General features: G+C 40.8%; 2 protein-coding genes and 1 long non-coding RNA gene across 6 annotated transcripts in view; 2 read left to right on the top strand and 1 right to left on the bottom strand.

Annotated features, from left to right (window-relative positions):
* slc20a2 (solute carrier family 20 member 2) overlaps positions 1–6,583 on the bottom strand; it is a 41,648-nt gene extending 35,065 nt beyond the window's left edge. For 2 of the 4 annotated variants that reach the window (XM_052067199.1, XM_052067203.1), the window contains exon 1: positions 6,276–6,583. The gene's annotated coding sequence lies outside the window, so the exon portion shown is untranslated. The remainder of the gene's footprint in view (positions 1–6,275) is intronic. The other 2 variants (XM_052067198.1, XM_052067204.1) reach the window with 1 other exon arrangement.
* On the top strand, positions 6,512–8,627 carry LOC127601750 (uncharacterized). Its single transcript, XR_007962627.1, has 2 exons — positions 6,512–6,644; positions 8,372–8,627. It is a non-coding gene; the product is annotated as an uncharacterized LOC127601750 (long non-coding RNA).
* A 1,528-nt stretch (positions 8,628–10,155) lies between these two features.
* On the top strand, positions 10,156–21,649 carry mthfd2l (methylenetetrahydrofolate dehydrogenase (NADP+ dependent) 2 like). Its single transcript, XM_052067254.1, has 8 exons — positions 10,156–10,328; positions 12,549–12,733; positions 12,903–13,025; positions 13,378–13,530; positions 14,341–14,448; positions 18,576–18,668; positions 19,006–19,131; positions 20,111–21,649. Exons 1-8 carry the CDS (start codon positions 10,186–10,188, stop codon positions 20,224–20,226), a joined length of 1,047 nt encoding a protein of 348 aa, XP_051923214.1. The 5' UTR covers positions 10,156–10,185; the 3' UTR covers positions 20,227–21,649.
* Positions 21,650–21,690: the final 41 nt, after the last annotated feature.

Raw genomic sequence — 21,690 nt, 5'->3', positions numbered from 1 at the left:
CATAACGGTCATCATATGCTGTGTCATAACGGTCATGATATGATGTTGTCAAGCGTAACGCTCCGTCATCATGAAATATCAATTGATATAAAAAATCTCTTTGCCATTCAAAATACAAGGGATGTGCTAAACACCGCACTGTTAGCATGCTAACTCAATCAAGTTGAAAAGGTGAGCAAAAGTCATTTCTAACGGCTTAACATTGACTTACTTGAATGAAGATGACTTTAAATCATTTGATGTGTGTCGTCAACCTTGATGTTGTCACGCTTAACACTCCGTCATAATGAAATATCAATTGATATAAAAATCTCTTTGCCATTCAAAATACAAGGGGTGCGTTAAACACCACACTGTTAGCATGCTAACTGAATCATGTTGAAAAGGTGACCAAAAGGCATTTCGAATGGCTTAACATTGACTTACTTGAAAGAAGATGAATTTTAATGAAAAAAATCTCACTTTTTTTTTTTAGGTGAGGGGGTAAAATGTAGAAGACAGACTCCAAGGCACCTTATTATTATATTGATTTGATTGATTAAGATTCACTGCAAAGAAGTCAGAAAGCGACAAAATGATCACAGGGTGAGTTCGACCATCACAAACGCTTTAACACCTAAAAACCTTTTCTTTTTTTTTTTTAAACGCCAAGCCGGAAGTATCCCTTTCACCATCAGAGAAAAACAACTACAGGTCTGACAGGAAAAGCAAGACTTGTCAGAGCAAGAAATAATGAGAAAACAACCGTTGTCAAGAGCAGACGTGGAAATGTCCAAGACTGTGCTCACACATGTCTGGTTTGGTTCAACTGAAACAAACTGGTGCAATTGGTCTTGTGCGGTTTGTTTGGTCAACTGGAGTTATTTTTGTCCACTTGGTGTTGCCATGCTCATGTTTTACCCTCAAGTATTTCTGACTTTGACTTCGTGTGTTAAAGGCAGGGTCTCACCTTGTGTGTGATGCGTGTGTCAGCTTAACGTATAGTAGTGGTCTGTTGTTAGTTAGTTTCATTCACTTCACATGAATAGCTCACCATCACCAGTCAAATCAGGTTCGGAGTCACTTTAGGAATTAAGTATTGCATTCTGTATTTTCTTAAGTCAACAGACAACGTGGCGCCATGGCGGAAAGTTCCTCCAACGTGCATGATACTGAGAAAGAAAACTGGTCTGAGTCTGCATTCTCAGTGTTGCACTGAGCATGAAAACATTTCATAATGTACTCTCAGCACCTGACCTCCCCCTCACCCGCCATATGCGAGTGCTCTTTTTTCTCAAGACTACTTTAACAGCACTAACAATGAACTACCAAAAATGTCAGGCCGGGTGACCACAGACGGAGCTGCGTTGACGGCTTCTCATTCCTGTGACGCCAGCCAGCGATGCATATGCTCAAGGAAATGTTTAACCCAAGTTTCAATATTTTTTAATAACTATGTTTTTTTTAGTTAAGGAGACTTCGGCTGGTTGCAGGTGAACAACCGACATTGTTTTTTTCAGTCGTCACATGGAGAAATTCGGCCGCAGCTTTCAGCCCGGACATAGAACATAACATTTATGACCTATTTAGGGTATTATTTCCATCCATCCATTTTATGATCTGATTATCCTTACAAGGTTCACAGCGCATGCTAGAGCCTATCCCAGCTGTCTATGGGCAGGAGGCGAGGGACACCCTGAACCGGTTGCCCGTCAATCGCAGGGCACACACAACAAACAACCATCCACACTCACACCTAGGGACAATTTAGAGTGTTCAATCAGCCTGCCGTTTTTTGGAATTTGGGAGGAAATCGGAGTACCCGGAGAAAACCCACCCAGGCACGGTGAGGACATGCAAACGCCACACAGGAAGCCCAAAGCCTGAATCGAACCCTGCACTTCTGCACTGTGAGACTGATGGGCTAACCAGTCAACCGCCGGGCCTCCTGGTATTCCAAATCTATTATTATATCTAAAATCTATTATTTTATGAGTTTTTAAGACCTGGCGGGAATTATACTCGCCCTACCTGTAAAACTGGTTCGGAGCACACTAATTATAAATTCAGGATTCCAAATAGACTATTTTAGATTCATAAGGGAAGGTGTTGCATGTAAAATTGATTGGAATGTTGATTGAATCAAAGTTGAAGTTGATTTTTTCTCTCTCTTATTTATTCCCTCATACCAAAACAATTACTATGTATACATTTATTTATTTATCTTTAATACAGTATACAGGATTCATGTACTTATTACATTTACCTACATACATTTGCAATGTACAGGTGAGTCAATGCAGCTGTGCAGTTGATGGGTGAGAAATAGTGGCAATAGGCTATTGATTCATTGCCTTGTCAAATGCAACCAGTTGCTTGCCATAAAAAAAAAAAAATCAGATACAGTATGTTGGACTTTTATTCGAAGGGAAGTTGTTTAAATGCTAACCGGTTGCCCTGCGAACTTTTTGGCGTTGCTGTTTAGCCGCACTCTATATGACACCAGTCAAGTTTGTCATATTTTTTTTTTGGCATGACCTAACAGGCAGGCGTGGAAGCAAAATGTGTCCTCATCTCACTCTGCGCCTCTTTTATTCAAACAAGCTTGTGTGCAGTTTGTTCTCTATCTGAGTCTGAACATTATACACACCCTGGGGAGTCGTGCTTGTAGGGAGACCCCGCCCACCACACAGAGGCTCAAATTCATGCCTGAATCTGGCTCTTTTAGTGTCACTCTTAAAACACCGCTATAATTTCTTTTTAAATGGAGACATTACATTGTGTCATAAAACATGAAATAAAAACTTGCTCTTCCATTTGGCAAGGATATTTTTGTCACTTTGAGACACCTTAAAGAAAACAAGAATATCCAGCCCTTTTAGCGTATACTGATCAACTGTAACTTTTCAATCACGTGACTGGATACTAATTTAAGTATCTCGTATGTCTTAAGTCATTTAAGTCACCAAATCAAGGTGTTTACAATGTGAGTTTTATGCAGGGTTATACTGTAGATTGATTTTCATTGTTAAATATCCGTTTTGTTATTCAACATTTTGAAACATTCTTAATTTGAATGCCCCTGAACTCACACACTTCATGATTTGCCCCCCCCCTTGTTTTTTTATATGACTGAAGTTCTACAGGAATCCAAAATCCCAGTGACACCACATCACTTATTAAATAATGCATATTTTTACATTTGACAGCAAATAATTGTTCATAACCCGGTGCTATGCTGCTTTGCATTGTGATTTCAAGATTCTGTGCTTTTATGTTATTTATTTTTCTACATATCAAGTGGTTGACCCTATATAGTAATACACAGAAAGCACATTCTTTTTAAAATTGCCTGCAATTGATAAAGGCTTTACGAATGCAGTAACAAATTGTGTTAGTAAAAAATTTTTTTTAAAAATAAAAATCCAAGCATGAGAGTACGCAGGCTTAGAAAGCACCTCGCCGGCTACAAACCTTTCACCTGTGCGCACAAAGAGAGGATCTGCTCAACAAACAATTGAGAAAGGGTGTGGGCAAAGGCAAATAAATACATTCATTATGCCTTAACTGCTGTTGAGGGGATGGATGTTTTGCAGGAAATGAAAGGGACAGGGCCGTGGCATGTTCTCATCACATCAAACTCATTCATACCTCTCTCCATGTTTGTGTGCGTGTTTGTGTGTGCAAGTGTGTGTGTGTGTATACGCACATACGCACACACACACAATCATAATAAGTGCCAATAAAAACGGAAGTCTTTCATCCACCAATCTTATCAGAATGTGCTTTCATGACTACTTTACAACATATATGGCTTGACAAGAAACAACAATCTATGTCTTTCTGTTTTGGAAAAGTATCCACATGGCCTTAAACATTTCATTCTTTCCAAACACACCTTTTTCTTTGGGTGCAAATAACAGGAAAACACATTGGTGACTTTTCTTCCTCCCTTATCATTAGATGATGATTAATTATTAACTCGCAAACTCCACGCTGACCATCACTCCCCCTGCAATTGCGGAACGTTTTGTTTTTTTTGGGGGGGGTGCAAACGGCAAATACCGGTAATGTGATTTCTCTCCATCTCCAAAATAATTCAACGATGACTATAACTAAAACTATTCAAATAAACAAGAAGGAAATGAGTTTGAATACTTGAAATGTTAAATCTGCCATCTGGCTGGTGACCAACATCGGGTGTAACTGGCATTGTTCAATTTTGTTTCAGCCACTGGGGAGTTAGATACAGTAAGTTGGATCATTTGTCTCAAAAGGATCCAACACAGTACAATAGTACTGTTATAAATAGACTGTAATATTCATGCATTTTGTGATTTTCATGCTTTTGTTCAATAGATTGTGTTGCGGGGTGTGCCTGCTATTCTTTCAACCTCCTGCATACTCACTCCTTTTGTGTGGTGGAAAATCTATCATGTTGACAATGGGATTGGCTGCCTCTTTAGTAAGAGGAACATAATGAATGTCTGGCTCCTCACAACAACACAGACTCTGTTAAACACACACACACACACACACACAGGGATCACACTTACATGGGCCCAGAGAAAATAAGTAACCCAAACCGTACCCCCATAAAAAGGTTAGCCCAAAATTACAGTAAACTCCGAGCACAGCCTCGATTAATGAAAAACTGAGAATAAATGATGCACTGTAAAATGTTTATAATAGCCTACATTAACTGTTGAAACCAGCCATAGACTATACCACAAACTACCCGGTACTCTAGGATCCTAATTCCCACAGATTTTTTTAACCTAATGTTAAAACAAAACCATTAAAAACAAATATGCCAACAGTGCCATGTACGTCATCTGCAGCTGTTCAGAATCAATATTGATCCATTTTCTGATCTGCTTATCCTCCTTAGGGTCGCAGGGCGGGTTGGAGCCTATCCCAGCCGTCTCCGGGCAGTGGGTGGGGTACACCCTTAACTGGTTGCCAGTTCAGAATCAATCTTGAAATTTAAACAAATAAATAAAAATACACAAGCTCATACTCATCAAACATGTTGAAGTGTATTAATATGTGATTGCTGCAGATCTTATTTTGAATTTAGTTGGAACAAGTTTTGCTTTGGCCAAGCAATCAGTCAAGACATGACAAGAACACGTAGAGGCATAACTGCATAGGTACACTCAAGTGTAGTCCTGTTTACATGTGATAGTTTCATGAAGCGTAAAACAATCAAGCGATAAAAACACTGATTGGTTGCATTTTGTTTGTAATATTATTGATAATGAATTAAATTATATATATGATCAATTAAGTTTACACCACACTAGTTTGGCAGAATTTGAGAAAGTTATCACAGTGAACATTTCAAAGACTGCAAATCAAAATGTTGTTAAAAGTTAACAACTGTCTTTCATATTAGTTCATGGGTCGCTTGCCTTTATTTTTCCCCTTAGCCAAAAACGTAAGACTAAAATATTTCTGTATTATTGTACAATGTCCTTTTTTTATTACTGGTTAATTTATTACTTGTATTTGTTCATAATAATAATAAAAATTAAAATGGGAAGAGGACCTCAAAAAAACCTATCACATATTAAAACGCAATTAAGGGTGAGGGAGTGGAAATTTGATGCTTTTTCAACAATGTTTGTGTGTATTGCTGAGGCCAGCAGTTGTTCCACGGAGGAAAAAACGCAAATACTGTATGTGAATTCGCGATTATACGGGGATGCCTGTTTTGGGCAGTGGGTATGCAAAAGTGCACATTGCGCATGCGCGAAAGTCGACTTCCATAGTCGCCGAACCCTCTTGCGGCTCCAACAGAGTGAAATGAACTCGCGTGATTAACAGTCAAACGACCAGGCGCCCTAAAAACACACACGTACACACACAAAAACAGCCGAGCGTTCCCTTGCTTGGAACGTCCACTTTCCCTCGTTAGTTCAGCCGGCCGCCTGTTCAAGTCCGTGCAGCCGGCGTTTTTTTCCCAAAATATGTGCTTTCGTGGGCGCACACTCGGGTTTGGGAAGTCCCGCACGTGCCAGCAGTGGCGTGTTTTCCTTCCGAAGGGGCATGCGGGCACACACTAGAAAGAACATCTCGAAATTCAACACGAATGTGTCATTGCGTGTAGAAGTAGCTGCGTGACTTTGAGACACAGCGGCTGATTTGTAAATACACGTATACAACATACTCGGCCCAGGGCCCCGTTCCTCCTTGAACGCAGCGCGGACACACAACAAGCTAGCTCCTAATAAAAGAAACACCCCCCTTGGCAACAATGGCGGGTTCAAGGTAAGCTCGGACAAGGTACTTACCAACCAAACAAGACACCACCTCGAAGCTTGCGAAAAACAACGCCGCGTCTCCCCTTTCTCACAGCGCGTATGTTGCCCCTAGAGAGGTCCCGGTGGAAAAATGTCACAGATTCCAGCGGTCGGCCTGTCGGGTCGGTCGCCTCCCCCGCCTCGCTCCGCTCCTGTCTCGGATGAGTGATGTCTGTTTGCCCCCTTCACTTGGAACCTCTCTCACGCCACCTTGTTGCCAACACCGCGTTATGTCACCTGGCTCTGTGCTTCGACTCTTCTCCGGGCGTTCAGGCGAGCACACTCGGTATGACAGCTTTAGGATGGATGGAGGAGGAGGAGAAGGAGGAGGTGGGGCCGAGCGTCAGAGGTGGAGAGCGAGTGAGTGGTCATTCTGCTCGAGTGCACAGGGGACTGATAGTTTCGAGCAAAATGACTGTTATACCTTTATATAAAAACACATTTAGTGCATAGTGGTGAGTTGAACCCGATTAGCTGGAGGAAAATCGCAGTTTTTAAATTCGAGCACTGCAGAGGCTGCAAAAGACATTGCCACCCAGTGTGTCGACAATCTTGATCATAATGATGATGTTTAATCCTGCTAAATGTGCCGTGCAACCATTGTCGTAGCAGACATGTGCGCGGGGGCTTCTTGTGTTACATAACCAGTCCAATTCGCCAACAACAGTGTGTGAGAGCGGAGGGCGGCTGCTTGGTTAGCTGGCAATTAAACATGAAACATGATGACAACACAGTTTCAACATGTACTTATGGCATTTAAAATGTATGCGAGAGGGGCAATTAAAGACAGAGTTGCACTAATTGCATGACACGTTTGAATATCTCAGGGTACGGATTAGCTCATATTTATTCATTTTATTCATTTTTCAGCCAGTCATTGCACATTCACTTTACATGGTCGTTAATGCACCTGGGAAATGGGTGTCTTTTTTTCTTTTTCTTTTTTCATAGATTTAGATTTTTATACACCTAGATTGGACATTTGCGCCGCTGTGGGAGTGACCACAGCCAAGTTAACCGTGTAAGTGTGCACTGACATGGCTGGTCTCACATTTGGTAGCTGGGTCTTCCTCAATTTAATCTTTCTTTTTTATACTACCACTGTCAGATCACAATTGTAGACTGTAAACTGTTGGCTATATGTATAGATTATACCAAAAATATACCCCAAACTATGATCTGAACTGTGTATGTACAGGGATATTCATTGAGTACTCTTCTGTTCATAATCCAGGTTTAATTTAGCTACTCCTCGCCATGCAGACCTTTTCTCTTAGTCATTATTTAACCTACTTAGACTGTTAGGAATTAATTAATACGTTGTACAATTTTGTGGAACAAATATTCACATTTAGGGGTGAAACACTGGTCAGTGCTTTCTGATGTCGTCTTGCGTTCAGTCCAGGTCAACCGCAATCGAATAAGACAAGGATGACCAGTTTAGAAAATGGATAAAGACAAGACAGTATTGTTTGTAAGGGGATTAAAAACAAAGTGATTTTTATACATCATTCCCAATCTCAAACTATAAAAATGGCTGATGAGCACGATAGAAGAATACCCCTCCACCCCCTTTCCTTTCTACTGTATAACGGCAGTGCCTTGTTGAGACATGACTTTGTTCCATTCAGAAGTTGGGTGGAACAAATTACTCGTTGAGTATTCACCCACGCCTATTGGGTGGGCGAGTTCCACACGGGATTTAGCGAGACGTCTAATTAGTCCACCGTGCCGGGGCTTTGACCAAAACAAGTGGACCGAAACAGATCCTAATGCAAAATTGAATTGAAAATAAAGGACAAAAACATATTTAGTTGTTTGATCCCCAAAGGAAGGACTGGAAAATTGAAATTAATCTATTGTTGGGTCAAACTGTCAGCTTTATTAAACTGTGTGAAGTAACATTTAAAAATGTAACAGCCAAATCAAGTGTGAAAATAATTAAACTTTGTTACTTGAGTACAATTTTTGGTCACTGATATCACAAAATAGCACAAAAAAAGGAAAAAGTGGGAATGGTGTATCCATGTTCTTCGCGACACTGCGTTATTTCTAACATATTCTGTGTTGATGTTCTTTCTTCTCAGCACTGCAACTTGCTTCCAGATGAGTGGTCACCGCAAGTGATTTTACTGGTGGGTTTAGTCTGGTGGTAAGGAGAAAAAGGACAAGTTAAGTTCACACGGCCTACAACGCGGTGGCAAAACGAAGAAGCAGTGTGATGTGTCATGATGTCATGTTCCTCCCAACTTCAAAAAGCAAGCTCGCACTAGTCTGTGCCATTATGTCAAAAGGCAAAAGTGAGTCACGTTTTGAGTGAATAAAGTGCTTTCCAAATGTAAACACGATGCTTTTTTTTCTATTCAGGCTGACATCAACTTTCCCTGTTTACTTAAATTCTTTCAAGGGAACGGCTTCCTCTTTCTCATGTGGCCCCCGAAAACAACCTATAGTACACAACGGTGCGGTCAGCGCAATTTCTAAATTAAACGATACAGTCAAAATATATAATAATATAACAATAATTTAAACACCACAGGACAGGTCAAATCATTTGGAATTGAAGTCTCTGGAAAAATACCTGTCCAAAGTTGCAAACTCTTTGGATTAACTAAATGGCTTTTGTTATGATGACTGCATTCGTGTACTTACTCACACGAGGGCAAATGCCGCCAGCATCCTTTATTTAGTCTCTTGTCTAGGCAAGCCTGTGGGGTGTGGTGTGTACCACATTTTATCAAAACAAACCCAAGTCTCAAAACAAACCTCACAACGGACCACATTTTTCGAAACCTGCATTCAGTCTCAAGTCAAACAAACATTTTAAATAGCATTTTATGGATTCGGGCACCAGCTTCTTCAAATAGGATCGGTTCTGCTATTGCACCTCGGTGGGGTTTGCATTCTCTCACAATACTTTTGTGTTGTTTCTACCCCAACATCCGAAAATACTTGCACGTTAGGTTCATTCCGGTCTTAAATTGGCCATAGTGAACGCAAGTGCGAATGATTGTTGGTCTACAGCTCACCTAATGAGGAAAAGCCATTAAATGACAAATGGATTGATTTTACGAATCCGAATATATGTGAACAATTGAACTTGTGTAAGATTTTATGTCATGCTTTCTTGAACATAAAACAGACTGCAACCTTTGTGCCATTTGACGTAAAGTTTTTTTTGTTGTTGCTGTTAATCAATAAGCCTTCCTCGTTTTTTTTGAATTGCCACTTTCTTCTTCTCCTCGGGAATGAAAGACAACATAAAAATGTCTTCTCAGCCATTTGAACGAATAGTGCAAAATTGTGTTCAGATGGAAGACCTAATGCTCCAGGGAGGAGAACTTGGATAGTACTCCTTGAAGAGAACATCTTTGTTGCCATCTTGTGGGGGGAATATGACTTGTCCATTATTATTGCTGTCCGTATATGTACTGTATCTGTATATTTTTGGATCATTTGCAAGAATACAATGCTTGTCACTATATGTGGATGATAAGGAATGGACTAAGATAAATCATGTAAAGTAAATCATTTTCGAACCAATTTCAGTGAAACTGGATAATTTGCCATGGTAGAACTCATGATCACTTGTGGAAAGTCAGTGATTGGGAATAATTAGTATAATAAATGGGGGAGCTGTGTTAGTTTGATGGAATAAAAGTATAGTGACTTGCTGAAGCTTAGGAGCTACGCCATCTTGTAAATTCAACAAATTTAAAAGGCTTGATTTTAATGTGACCATTTACTTTTTATTTACATCTATATAATAATTATATTATCTGGAATAGTATTTATTCGCAGCTAAATGAGATTAATGTCGTCAACAAACGCCTAGCATGGGTTAGCTTCCCGCTAGTATGTCACTATGACAACGCTCACGCGCGCGAGTGCGCGTGCAAACATGGCCGCCTCTGTATCCCCGCTCCGCTCCTACTGGGCGCTTTGTAGCGGGTTGGCAAACCCCCACCGCTCGTGCCGGGCCAAGCTTCGGACACACAGAAAATGGGAGAATCAGCGGAGACACCTGCACCAGTCTGCGACGAGGTAAAACGACACTAAGTGTCAGCCTTTTTGAATAGCATGCGGGCGTTACTCTGAAGCGGACGTTGATGGAAGTGGGGCTGGGGGATGGACCTGTGAATGACATACGGCTCCACCGCAGACACTGCAGGTGCTGTGTTTGCAGGAGATTCGTAGTAGAATCACGTTTGCCAACTAAATCATTACATAAGGGTAGCAAATGTGACCGCTTGACGCGTGAGAGAACACACCGGCCGTAGTCACAAAGCCACATGGAGGTGCAACCACTGTCAGAAATGACTGATTACTGCGGGGGGGGGGGTTGGATCAAAGAAGAAACCATTAACCGCTGCAGGCTAACATAGCCTAAGTGAAGTATTATATTACAGTTTTCCCCCCTTATTATAAGCATTTACCCATCCGATTCAACATGATTGCAAAAGCATAAAAAGGAGCATGTACAGAAATCTGAAGCTTTATTGTTATTATTATTGTTATAAAAACCTGCTGCAATTATGTCATTGATGAAGCATGCGTTATAAATCATTCTCGTAAACTGGTCGCCTTGGACTAAGTGACTCTTCCGGGTATGGGCAACTGGATTCGGCAGCATAAAATCCTGATCGGAACAACCCGAGTTTAAAATATTAATGTGCCACTTTTTTATTCTTCTACTTATCCCAAAATCGAATCTGTCAAGCAGAATAGTTATCAGTGTGTCACTGTATCAATTTAGGATGCATCGCTCCACAATCTCCATTCTGCTCGAGTGCTCTGTTTCCTTGTTAAAATACAATACAATACAATACATGCTGATTTATATAGCGCTTTCGCGACAGCGGCAACTGTAACAAAGCGCTTAACAAAACAGTGGACATAAAGTAAAATAAATAAACACAACACATAACATAAAACACGGACAGTCGTGCAGTCCTAACCACTTGTCCGTCACACGCTTTGTGCTTTGAAGCAGTTTGAGATGAAAGAGGAGAGAATCAAAGTGTCCTTTGTCTTCTTCAATGTTCACTCAAATCACAATTTGCCCACTTTCGATGGTCAACTGTCGCATGCACAAGTAGAAGAAGAGATCCTGGTGCGTTCAGTGCAGCGTGGTTTTCAGAGTTTCCCGGAGTACGATTTTGAAGTGTCAAACCAAGACATGCAGAGCCAAGCCAGTAAAGTTTGGGAAAGTGGTACAAGCTTACTGCTGCACACTAATCTCATAAAATTTTCATAATACAATTTAATATATGAGTGCCGTTAGGTTATGAGTTTTGCGAGTTACAAGCTCGTGGATGATCCAATTTTTGTGCTTTTTACATGCAAAATTTTGATTTGCGAATGATCTTGAGGGGCTCAGCCACTAGATGGCGGTAGCGAACATCACACCGTCCGGCCACCATCTTTTCATGTTGTTACCGTTCAGTGAAAGTACAGGTTTAGGTGTTTTATGTTCGCCTGAACATTTTTATGTGCTGATATTTTGCCACCCAGTCAAGCACAACAACAACAAACCATGTTTTTGCTTGCAAAACATTGTTAAGAAAAGCCCACTAGAACATCTGCGTGTCACTTCGGATTAATCAGAGGCTCTTCAAATGTCGGCAGGTGTGTGCTGACTTCCATGAGTTTGAATGTATTGTAATTGGTGAATTCTGAACACAGCCGCATCTCAGTTCTGAGAGGGCATGCGCACTTGTGACCCCATCGTTTCTGTTGTTTATATTTACTTCGCCTCTCAAAAAGATTTTTTTTAAAATTAAGTTTAACCGATTGTAGCCTGCAACATTAATGGTTGAACAAATGTTGTAATGTCTTATCATGGTCTTATTTTCCAGTGCATATCACAAAAACGTTGAAAATGAAAAAGGGCGTGTAGACATTTGTTATCTAATGTATACTGGGGCAGAAGTAGTCAATGCAATGCCAGCCAAGGGCTAGAAATAATTTCTAAGCTGCATATATCTTTGCGTGCAAAGATGGAGATGCAGCTGAAAGTGAGGAAACAGTGGCTGACAAAAAAGGAAACAAAAAACAGTGACAATTTAGAATTTCTGTGAAAGTTTAGTTTAAAAAAACACAAGGAAAAAAAATGTTTGAATGCCACTTTTAAGACCACTATGTGAATTAATGGCATTTCCGTTCATTTCAAATGGGAAACTTTGAATGTGCAATGAACAAATCGAGATATTACTACCTTCATAACAATGCTAAAAAAAAAAATGACACTTCATTCCTATCCAGGCATGCTGCCGTTGTGATTTCGGGGGCGGCGATGGCTCGTCAGCTCCACAGAGAGATCCAACGTGACGTGGAAGAGCTTGTCGCTCAGGGCAACATGAGACCTCATCTAGGAGTGGTCTTCGTGGGGGATGACCCGGCCAGCAGGACTTACGTTAGGAACAAAACACGCGCTGCCAGCACTTTGGGTCAGATGTCACATCTTTCTAAACACTGCATGACGAACGTACAACACTGAGATGAAAAGTCACATAGCCGCTGGCATGTTTGGACACGATAGATAGACCTAGATAAGTGTGGCTTTTAGCAGCAAAACATAGCCACAAAAAACAAGTTAACACGCTTTTTGCAATCCAGGTATTTCCAGTGACACGGTGTTGCGGCCGAGCTCAGTTTCTCAGCAGGAATTGCTGGATCTAATAGACAAGATGAACCGAGATTGGCGGGTCAGCGGACTGTTGGTGCAGCTGCCACTTCCTGGTAAACATGCACACAAATGTGTGCTCACATGTGGGGTAGTTCCTTTATAGATGTGATTCCCAACTAGGGTTGCAAAGTGTTTCCAGTATATTTCCGTCAAGTTTCCAATACATTAAATATAACTTTTCAACAGATGTATTTGTCAGTATAACTTAATCTTGTTTTAAATATTTTATTGAATGAATCAATTATTCAGAAAGGTCCCATGTGTAAAATATGTTCATGTCTCATCAAAGGTTGGCAAACGCTGCTTTTATCGTACGCCCAAGAGTACAAGACAATGCTTGGCATGGACTTAAATAAAACATCCAGACTCGACAGATGATCAATCAAGAGCTGTCTGTTTTCTTAGAGCACATCAACGAAAGAGCAGTGTGTAACGCCATCGCTCCAGAAAAGGACGTGGATGGCTTCCATATCGTGAATATCGGCAAGCTGTGTCTTGACCAGAGATCCATGGTGCCTGCCACACCCGCAGCTGTCTGGGAGATCATCAAAAGAGCAGGTAAACTGACATAGCCCATCATTTCACAAGGTACCAATTAGTATTTCACAATAGACCCCATGTAAAGTATAATTAACTGGCGACCAGTCCAGGGTGTACCCTGTCTCTTGACCAAAGTCTTTCACCGGGGGGTCCTCAAAGGACAATTGCCCTAAAATATAAATGGATACATGTAATAAAGTGGAATATTCGTACTCGTCTCCAGACACCCTGACACTTGTGCTGTCTTACCCCAGGATGTCCGCTAGATGGCGCCTGATTCTAGTTGTTCGCCCTGCAGTCGACCCTGATTTATAGATTTTCTTCTCTAATTTCTGTATTCTTGCAGACTACATTTATCACAGGTTAAACCCTTTTTCGACATATTTTTATTCCATTTTTCAAAATCTTTGTTGTCATGTGGATTTGAGTGACCAAAATCAGCTTGGAAAGACTCCAGCTCTGCCTTGACCGTGAACAGGCTAAACAATAGCAAATGAATACTAATGATGGTAGCCATTGATAGAACCCATTGTGACTTAAATATTTAATAGTTCTCCAAAAGCTTTTTTTCCCCGAACAACCTAGTCATGTGTGCATCTAAAATATGAAATAAAAGTCAGTATTAGATTTTTGCTGCTGTCATTGGATGCTTATCATACCACTCCTCTTTCATCCTTGAGAGGACTCAGACAAATGTGGTTTCAAAAAAAAAAAGAGAGAGAGAGAAATGTATTTCTTCATCCTCATAAAATTTTAGAATTATTTTCTCCCTGAGGTGCCAAGCATAATTCATTCCCAACTATTTCCCCTTGAAAATGTGACACGCAGGTATCGAGACAGTGGGAAAGAATGTGCTGGTTGCTGGACGCTCCAAAAATGTCGGGATGCCCATCGCCATGTTGCTGCATACCGATCGGAACCATGAGCGCCCTGGCGGTGAGTGTGTGTGATTGCAATTGGGTAATGTGCATGTCGTGTCAACAGAATCCTTATTTACAGTAAATAAAAGAGAGCAACCCCCACAACCCGAACTAAAGCATCATCATTGATATGTGGCGTTGATAATAGTCTGTGCAAATGAGACAGCATTTTACAATAAAACCTTCAGTGATAAAGCCCTCTTGAACACGAACAAGGCTTGAATTCAGTGAGACAAAAATTGTTGTTTTCATCTGTCTGTTTAATTCTCAAGATACAATATCTGGCCACATGTAGACAAATGTATCGTTTTCTGATAACTTTGCAGCTGGGAGCTTCAATTTTCGTACCATTTGAGCAGACTTGTTTTGATTGATCGGCTATGAGCTAGCATGCAATCAATGAGTTCCCTTTTTTTTTTTATCACCGTTGATTTTATTTTATTTTTTTAATTTAATGAGGCGAAAAAGAATATGTTTGATATTCACCCAAAGTTCCCCTGAGACAGAAAATTCACAGAAAATGACATGCAGCCAGATTTAATAGTACTTTTTTTTGCACTTACAATTAAGAAATTAATGAAAATGATGCTTAAAACATTGCCTGTACAAGGTGCAAAACGCTTTATGATAATGGCATTTTGACGCTTGATTTTTTGGCTTTTCCACAAAAGCCTAATCATGGATGCAGACAAATACTTAGGCATTTCAGCTCTTTCTGGAATGAATAAATATAAGGAGGAGGGGAGGGAAACTTTCCAGGAAGGTTCCACTCAATGACGATTCGGTGGGTCAAAGAGCCAAGTTAACGCTTACTAATGTGCCGATTACTGGCGTGATCCAAAGTACGTCCCGGAGCTCGTTACGAATCCTTACAAAATAGTCTCGTTTAAGACTTGTAGGCCTCCAATTTTGACCCATCCCTAAAATTACTCAGATTGAAGTGAGTCAATTCAGTTTTTTGGCAAAGTCATTCGTATAGATGACAACTTTTACCTCCACGAGGACTTAAATGAGAGGTTGGCAATCCTTTTAATGCGACGGCAACAGTAAATAAAGCCAAGTTCATGTTCATCTTGGGTGCGAGATGGTATGTGAGAATCAAAGTCACATTTTCTAAGCATAACTTTATTAGTCATAGTAATTGAGCATATTTATCCACTTTATAAGGGCATTAAAAATATGCATTAGGTTTAATATTTCAACATGGGACATATTTCATAATTGTTCACTTCCGTTTGTGCTGTCGTATGTTTACCGGAAAGAAATACCAGGGAGTGTTTGTCAGGGTGGAGGGGGTTCAAACGGATCAGGCGACCGTATATGGTTGCAGGAAGTTGGCAGGGAATTTGGAGAAGCATTTACAGGAATTACCTTTTGAGGATGAAGCAACGAGAAGATGTGATTTTAAGGCATCGCACTGTTACCACTACTATCCACTTCCTGGCACGACGGCGAAAGTCTGAAAACAAGAGCGCATGGCAGCTTATAGGGAGCAGATTTAGACGGTTACCATTGATCAGTGGAATGAAGCGTTAAGAGTCCAGGTATCTTTGCAGACGTTTGTGTTGGTTCTGTCACATCCAACGTGCCTTCCCAACCATATCCTCGCGAACAATCTACGCCAACAGCTATACATCAGATAGACGGAAAACACGGATTGACCCTGCGAGAGTTCCGCCTCATTTATGTGCAAGTTGCCCTAACTTGACAAGGCACCAAAAACTACAGTGTTGTATGATGATACAACATCCATCCATCCATTTTCCGATCCGTGTATCCTCACAAGGGTCGCGGGCGGTGCCGCAGCCTATCCCAGCCGTCTTCGGGCAGTAGGCGGGGGACACCCTGAACCGGTCGCCAGCCAATCGCAGGGCAGATTATACAACACAGGGAAGGAATTGATTCGGATTTCAATCGTGATGCTGAACAAAACACAGTAGAACGCCTCAACTCAAAGACTCCTGAAGTTGTAAAATTCTCAATGTGCATGAATTATTTATTTATTTATGGGGGGTTGGGGGGGTGATCACTTCAACCAAGAAATAACGAACAAACCCAACAGTGGCTGTTCAACCTGAACACTACTTTTGTTACATTATTACGCTCGCCCTGAAGTGCAAAATGCAACAACGAAATCCTTTGCAAGACATCAAAAACACAAAAACACATTTGCACTCCACAATAGTTCTTTGTTTGCATTTTCACCTCACACACACACACACACACACACACACACACACACACACACACACACACACACACTACAGGTATGTGACGGGGTGGCGGGGATGTGCTCCGACTTGCCTTTGCTTCCGCCACATTCCGGTTTCCCTTGAACCTTTCCTTGCGTGATCGTGTTTCGTGTTTCTTATCCATCGCTGCAGGCCTAAACTCCGAGGTCACTGCTCCTTTATGACTGAAGGACACGCATACCATTGAGGGGAGAGAGAGAAAAAAAGAGAAAAAGAAACATCACATTGCTTTCATCGCAACCATTGTGCAAATTGTGTAAACGTTTTTTGAAGCTGTGTGTACTTAAGGATGGATCAATGCTTTGCGAATAATGAAAACGGTGACAGATAAGAATATGTGTGTCTATTTCCAGATCAAAGTTTTTTCCTCACGTTCCCCGCTGCTTTATCCTGACTCAGAAAGTTTCGGTTAGGAGTGCTCGGCTTGACTCATTGGGGCCAATTAGGAATAGGCGTTGCCGTCATTCAAATTAATTGCCAATGTTTCATTCGGTCAAATCCTTCCACATCTCCTTCAGAAAGAATAAATGCTAAAAAGCAGAGCATTTGAATACAAAAATGATTATTCAGTTTAGTGTTTGATTTTGCGGGTTTAATTGTATTTGGGGATTTTTAATATAAGGTTGTTTTTTTTTTGTTTTGTTTTGGGGTTTTTTTGTCTCAACGGGGGGCTCCAAGAAAATGTCATTGTTTCTTTGATTCCGGTCTTGTGAAAATAATAAATAATAAATACAACTTTTAAAAAATAGAAGTAAAAGTCACCTGGTAGAATATTACTTGAGGAATTCTTAAAAGTAGTTATCCCTCATTTATCGCAGTTAATGGGGACCAAAACCACCCGCGATCAATGAAAATCTGCGAAGTAGCGACCAATTAACATATACAGTACATTAAAAAAAAATTGCCCCACACGGGCCTTTGCGCTTGATAAGAGCGCACTAACACACACACACACACACGCACACACACACACACACACACACAATACTTAGACACTGATTAAAGATCAAAGAGTAACCCACTAATAAGACAGAAAAAAGATGCACAGCCAATCAACATGGCTTTACATCTTCTCAGCACCCCCCCCCCCCCAACCCCCTCACCCCACATGTACTGTATGTGTTGCTCTATGTGACTCACTGTTGTTTTGCTGACTTTCACTGCTTCTCGCGACCGTTTGGGGACGTAAAAAATAAATAAATATGAATATGTTTGAAAAAATCTGCGATCTACCAAAGCCGCGATAAACGAACCGCTAAATAGCGAGGGATCACTGTATCTTGACGCATACAGTGTTGAGTATTAATTCATTCACTGTCAATTAAATATTTTTTAAAAAAGGACATTAAATTCCAGCGACAAGTAATTTTCTGGTATTGTATGTACTTCAGTATTGGAACTTAAAAAAATGTTTAAAAATTGTGGATGATTAGTTATTCAAATGTATTTATTCATTTAAATCCATTGTATTTATTCAAATCCAATGTGTATTTATTGAGTTTACCCAGGAGCCGGGAAGGGCAGACTACCATTGCCCCCATATAAAGACTTCCTGTTCAATTGTGATGTTCTGTTGAATTTATGACATCCTCTTACCGCCACCCCTCCCACATCAATTCAGGCAGGCTGACTGTTCTGCTGTGTGCTCTGCATTTCAGGAAATTACGTCAACGTGACTGAAAGATAAATTAACGAAGTAAAGTACAGATCGCTATAAAAAAAAGTTTCAGGTACATTTATGATGCATGAAAGTGACAACACATTTGAAGCAGTCGTACAGCACAGCAAACTCCAACCACAAAAATATTCTGCGCATTGTTAATGGTTTCACTCGATGTCTTTGGATTTCATTTACTTTCCAAGTTGTTTGGTTGGCTTATCTTCATTTCAGGGGACGCCACAGTGACCATCGCTCACAGATGTACACCGAGGGAGCGGCTCAAGGAGCTAACCAGCCTCGCAGACATCATTGTGACCGCTGCAGGTGATTCAATGACCAATTGGTTTGTTCATTTTGGGAAAACGGGTCACTAACCACCGCTCCATGTCTTGTGTTGAAACAAATCCATTCTCACTCTCACCCCCGCCATTCGCGCGGAGAAAGTTAAGCTGTTGCTGAGTGAATTGAGAGACTCAAAGAAAATACACGCTCAGGTAGTTCATCCATATCCGGAACGTTAGTGGGCGTCGTGTAAACATCCACCTCAAGTGATGGGAATGTTGCACGGGACTTAAGAGATGACGACAGAAAGGAAAACGATTTGATCTTTTGTCGCTTTGAACTATTCTTCGGCTACGTGTGTGCGTGTGTGTGTTTTTAGGTGTTCCCGGTCTGATCACAGCAGACATGGTGAAAGAAAGCGCCGCGGTCATTGATGTGGGCATCAACCGCATTGTCGATCCCAACACGGGGAAACTGAGGCTCATCGGTGACGTGGACTTTGAGGGTAATTATTCGCACATTCGCATACATGTTAAAGGGATCAACAAAAAGTGGACTGCAAATTAGAAAAGGGAAATTAATGAGGTATAAGATTGCTGTCTTTGATGATGCAATGGCTTAATGCCCCCCCCACCCCGAAAAATTATGGTTGTTGAAAATGTGAACATTGGCCTAATTCAGCGATGTGATACTTGAGTTTGTATCAAAATCCAGATGTATACTGGGAACCCCAGCTATTCGTGGGGAACAGGGAGCGAAAATCCATGAGTAACTGACGCCTGTCCAAAAAAAAAGTTCATACTGTACTGTCCTTGCCTACAGATGCCACAAGATGGCAGCAAATGACTATTTTTCGTATAAATGAAGGGCATCAACTCTTTCGGTTAGCTCTCCAGTTGTAGGCTATGTTGGAAAAAAATAACAATAGACGAATTTGTGAATGCTAAAAGAAATGAATGAATGGAAATACAAAGTTACATTTGAAAAAAAAAGTTTGGGGTTTTTTTGGGTCAAAAGGACCAATAAAGGCTCCAGTTTTGATGAAATTAGACTTCTCTGTCAATTATTTAAAACAAGGAAGTGCAAGCACCAACAATCAGTATCAGACCAAAATAGGCCTTATTTCAAAATTATTTATACATCATGAGGATTGAACGAGTTAATAGTTCTGGCTCTCCAGGGTTTAACTAGCTGCGCTGTGATTCGCATCGCAGTTCGATCCAATTCTGTTGACCTCACACACACAAGGATTTGTGATAAATATTGAAAAGGTTTAACATTTATAATCGTTTTAAAATTGGGCGGGGAAAATAGTCACCGCCGTATAATCTGTTGGGACCATCTTTAGAGACTGCATATGGTCGTAAATGGGGTGAAATTATTCATCGGTATGGGCGTATCTCACGTTAGTGGCTAAAAAAATGACAGGAAAAAGAGGGTTGGCCTCTGTTTCTGAATTGCGGTGTTTGTCTCCTTTGTTCCAGGTGTAAAAGAGAAGGCCAGCTTCATCACTCCCGTTCCTGGAGGTGTGGGTCCTATGACGGTGGCCATGTTGATGAAGAACACCGTGACCGCTGCCAGAAATGCGCTGATGCATTAGCATGATCCACAACGTGATGCATACACACTTTCTAGATACCTTTTTTTTTTTTTTAAACCATGACCTCACAAAAAAAAACAACTTCCGGGTGGCAAAAGGTCCAACGATTTCTAATCTCACAAATGAACAAACGTTAAGTCATTTGAGGGATTGAGAAACCAGAGGAAATTACTGCAGCGATGGTTTCTGCCTTCGTCTCTACTACCATTGTTTGAATTTGTGACATGTCAGTCGAAAATATGCTGCGTAAAGTAAGTTGCTTCCAAGGGAGACGGAACACAGAAGCCAATTCAAAAATAGAAGTGGTAGAAATTCAGAAAATGTCAACATGATAATTGAGCTGGCTATGTCAAGGACTTTTATGTTGCTTGGATTCAAAGGCGAAATCGAGTCAAATAATGTCTTGAAAATAATATATTCTATGTGGTCCCACTGGTCTAAACGAGCTATTCTGATGATGATGATCTGTTTGCATTCATTTTAGAGGGCAGCCATTTTGTCACTTCCTGTTGACCGACAATTACATCACCATTGCTCAGGCAACCACCGATGGTGGCTCAGCTTGCGAACGTCACATGACCAAACTCAGAAAACAGGTGAACCCTGATTGGTCGTTACCTGAGCCTTAAGCAACCGTGAGGTCATTTTCAGTCCACAGCAAGTGGCAGTATTAAGCAACATGGCCGCCCGCCTGAGATGGATAATGGTGGATGTTCATGTTTAATTCACATTACACAAACGCAGTATTAATCAGAATACCGATTCTCGACGGGTGGGGTCATTTAGAACATGTTATTGGAGGGGGGAATGTTGCGGTTACTTCCCCTTTAATGGCACAGACTTGCTCTTTTGACAGTGAAACGGTTAGCATGTTGCACCTTTCACATAAGTGAGCAGGCTAGCCATTACGTTTTGCTAAATTACTCGAAAAAAAAAAAAAAAACAATCTATACATGGCTGTGTGAAAATGCCTTCCACATAACCATTTGGACGTGGCTAACTCACTTCTGGTTTGTCGCGATCTTCACTGTACAACTGTGAGCAACACTACTCAATGTATCCTCCCCACACAGATTCCACTGGATTTTTTTTCAAGAAAATATTTTTTGAAAATCTAAACCTTTTGGGTACATCAAGTTATTTTCCCTTGTTTTCAGTTCATTTCAGTGGTAGTCCATTTTTTTCTGCCACCTGGAAGTACTCTGGTGCCTATTGTTTACAAACGTTCTGAAAAGCTATACAAAGCATCGAGACTCCATACCTGCTTACTTGAGACGTTTATACTATGTTCCTTTTCTTGGCTTGTTTGTAATTACTTATTTATTTCTTCTTATAAGAGTTCATATTTTTTCTACCAAGGACATTTTGGGTTTCACAGAAAGTGAAAATGAAATAAAGCGTGCTACGGATGCTCTCAAAAAAAGGAGTGTCATGTTTTTAAGTGCCAAGAGTGGTCATAAAGTG

This window comes from Hippocampus zosterae, chromosome 6 (assembly GCF_025434085.1).
Source record: "Hippocampus zosterae strain Florida chromosome 6, ASM2543408v3, whole genome shotgun sequence".
Lineage (NCBI taxonomy): Eukaryota > Metazoa > Chordata > Actinopteri > Syngnathiformes > Syngnathidae > Hippocampus > Hippocampus zosterae.
The sequence above is the reverse complement of the archived record's forward strand: the minus strand, read 5'-3'. Positions and strand labels throughout refer to the sequence as shown.

Bases quoted from the DNA above. Each gene is read 5' to 3' on its own strand.
- mthfd2l (XM_052067254.1), top strand. From the start codon at position 10,186: ATGGCCGCCTCTGTATCCCCGCTCCGCTCCTACTGGGCGCTTTGTAGC. The intron at 12,734-12,902 runs GTCAGATGTCAC...TTTGCAATCCAG, and splicing joins ACGCGCTGCCAGCACTTTGG to GTATTTCCAGTGACACGGTG. The intron at 18,669-19,005 runs GTGATTCAATGA...GTGTGTTTTTAG, and splicing joins CATCATTGTGACCGCTGCAG to GTGTTCCCGGTCTGATCACA.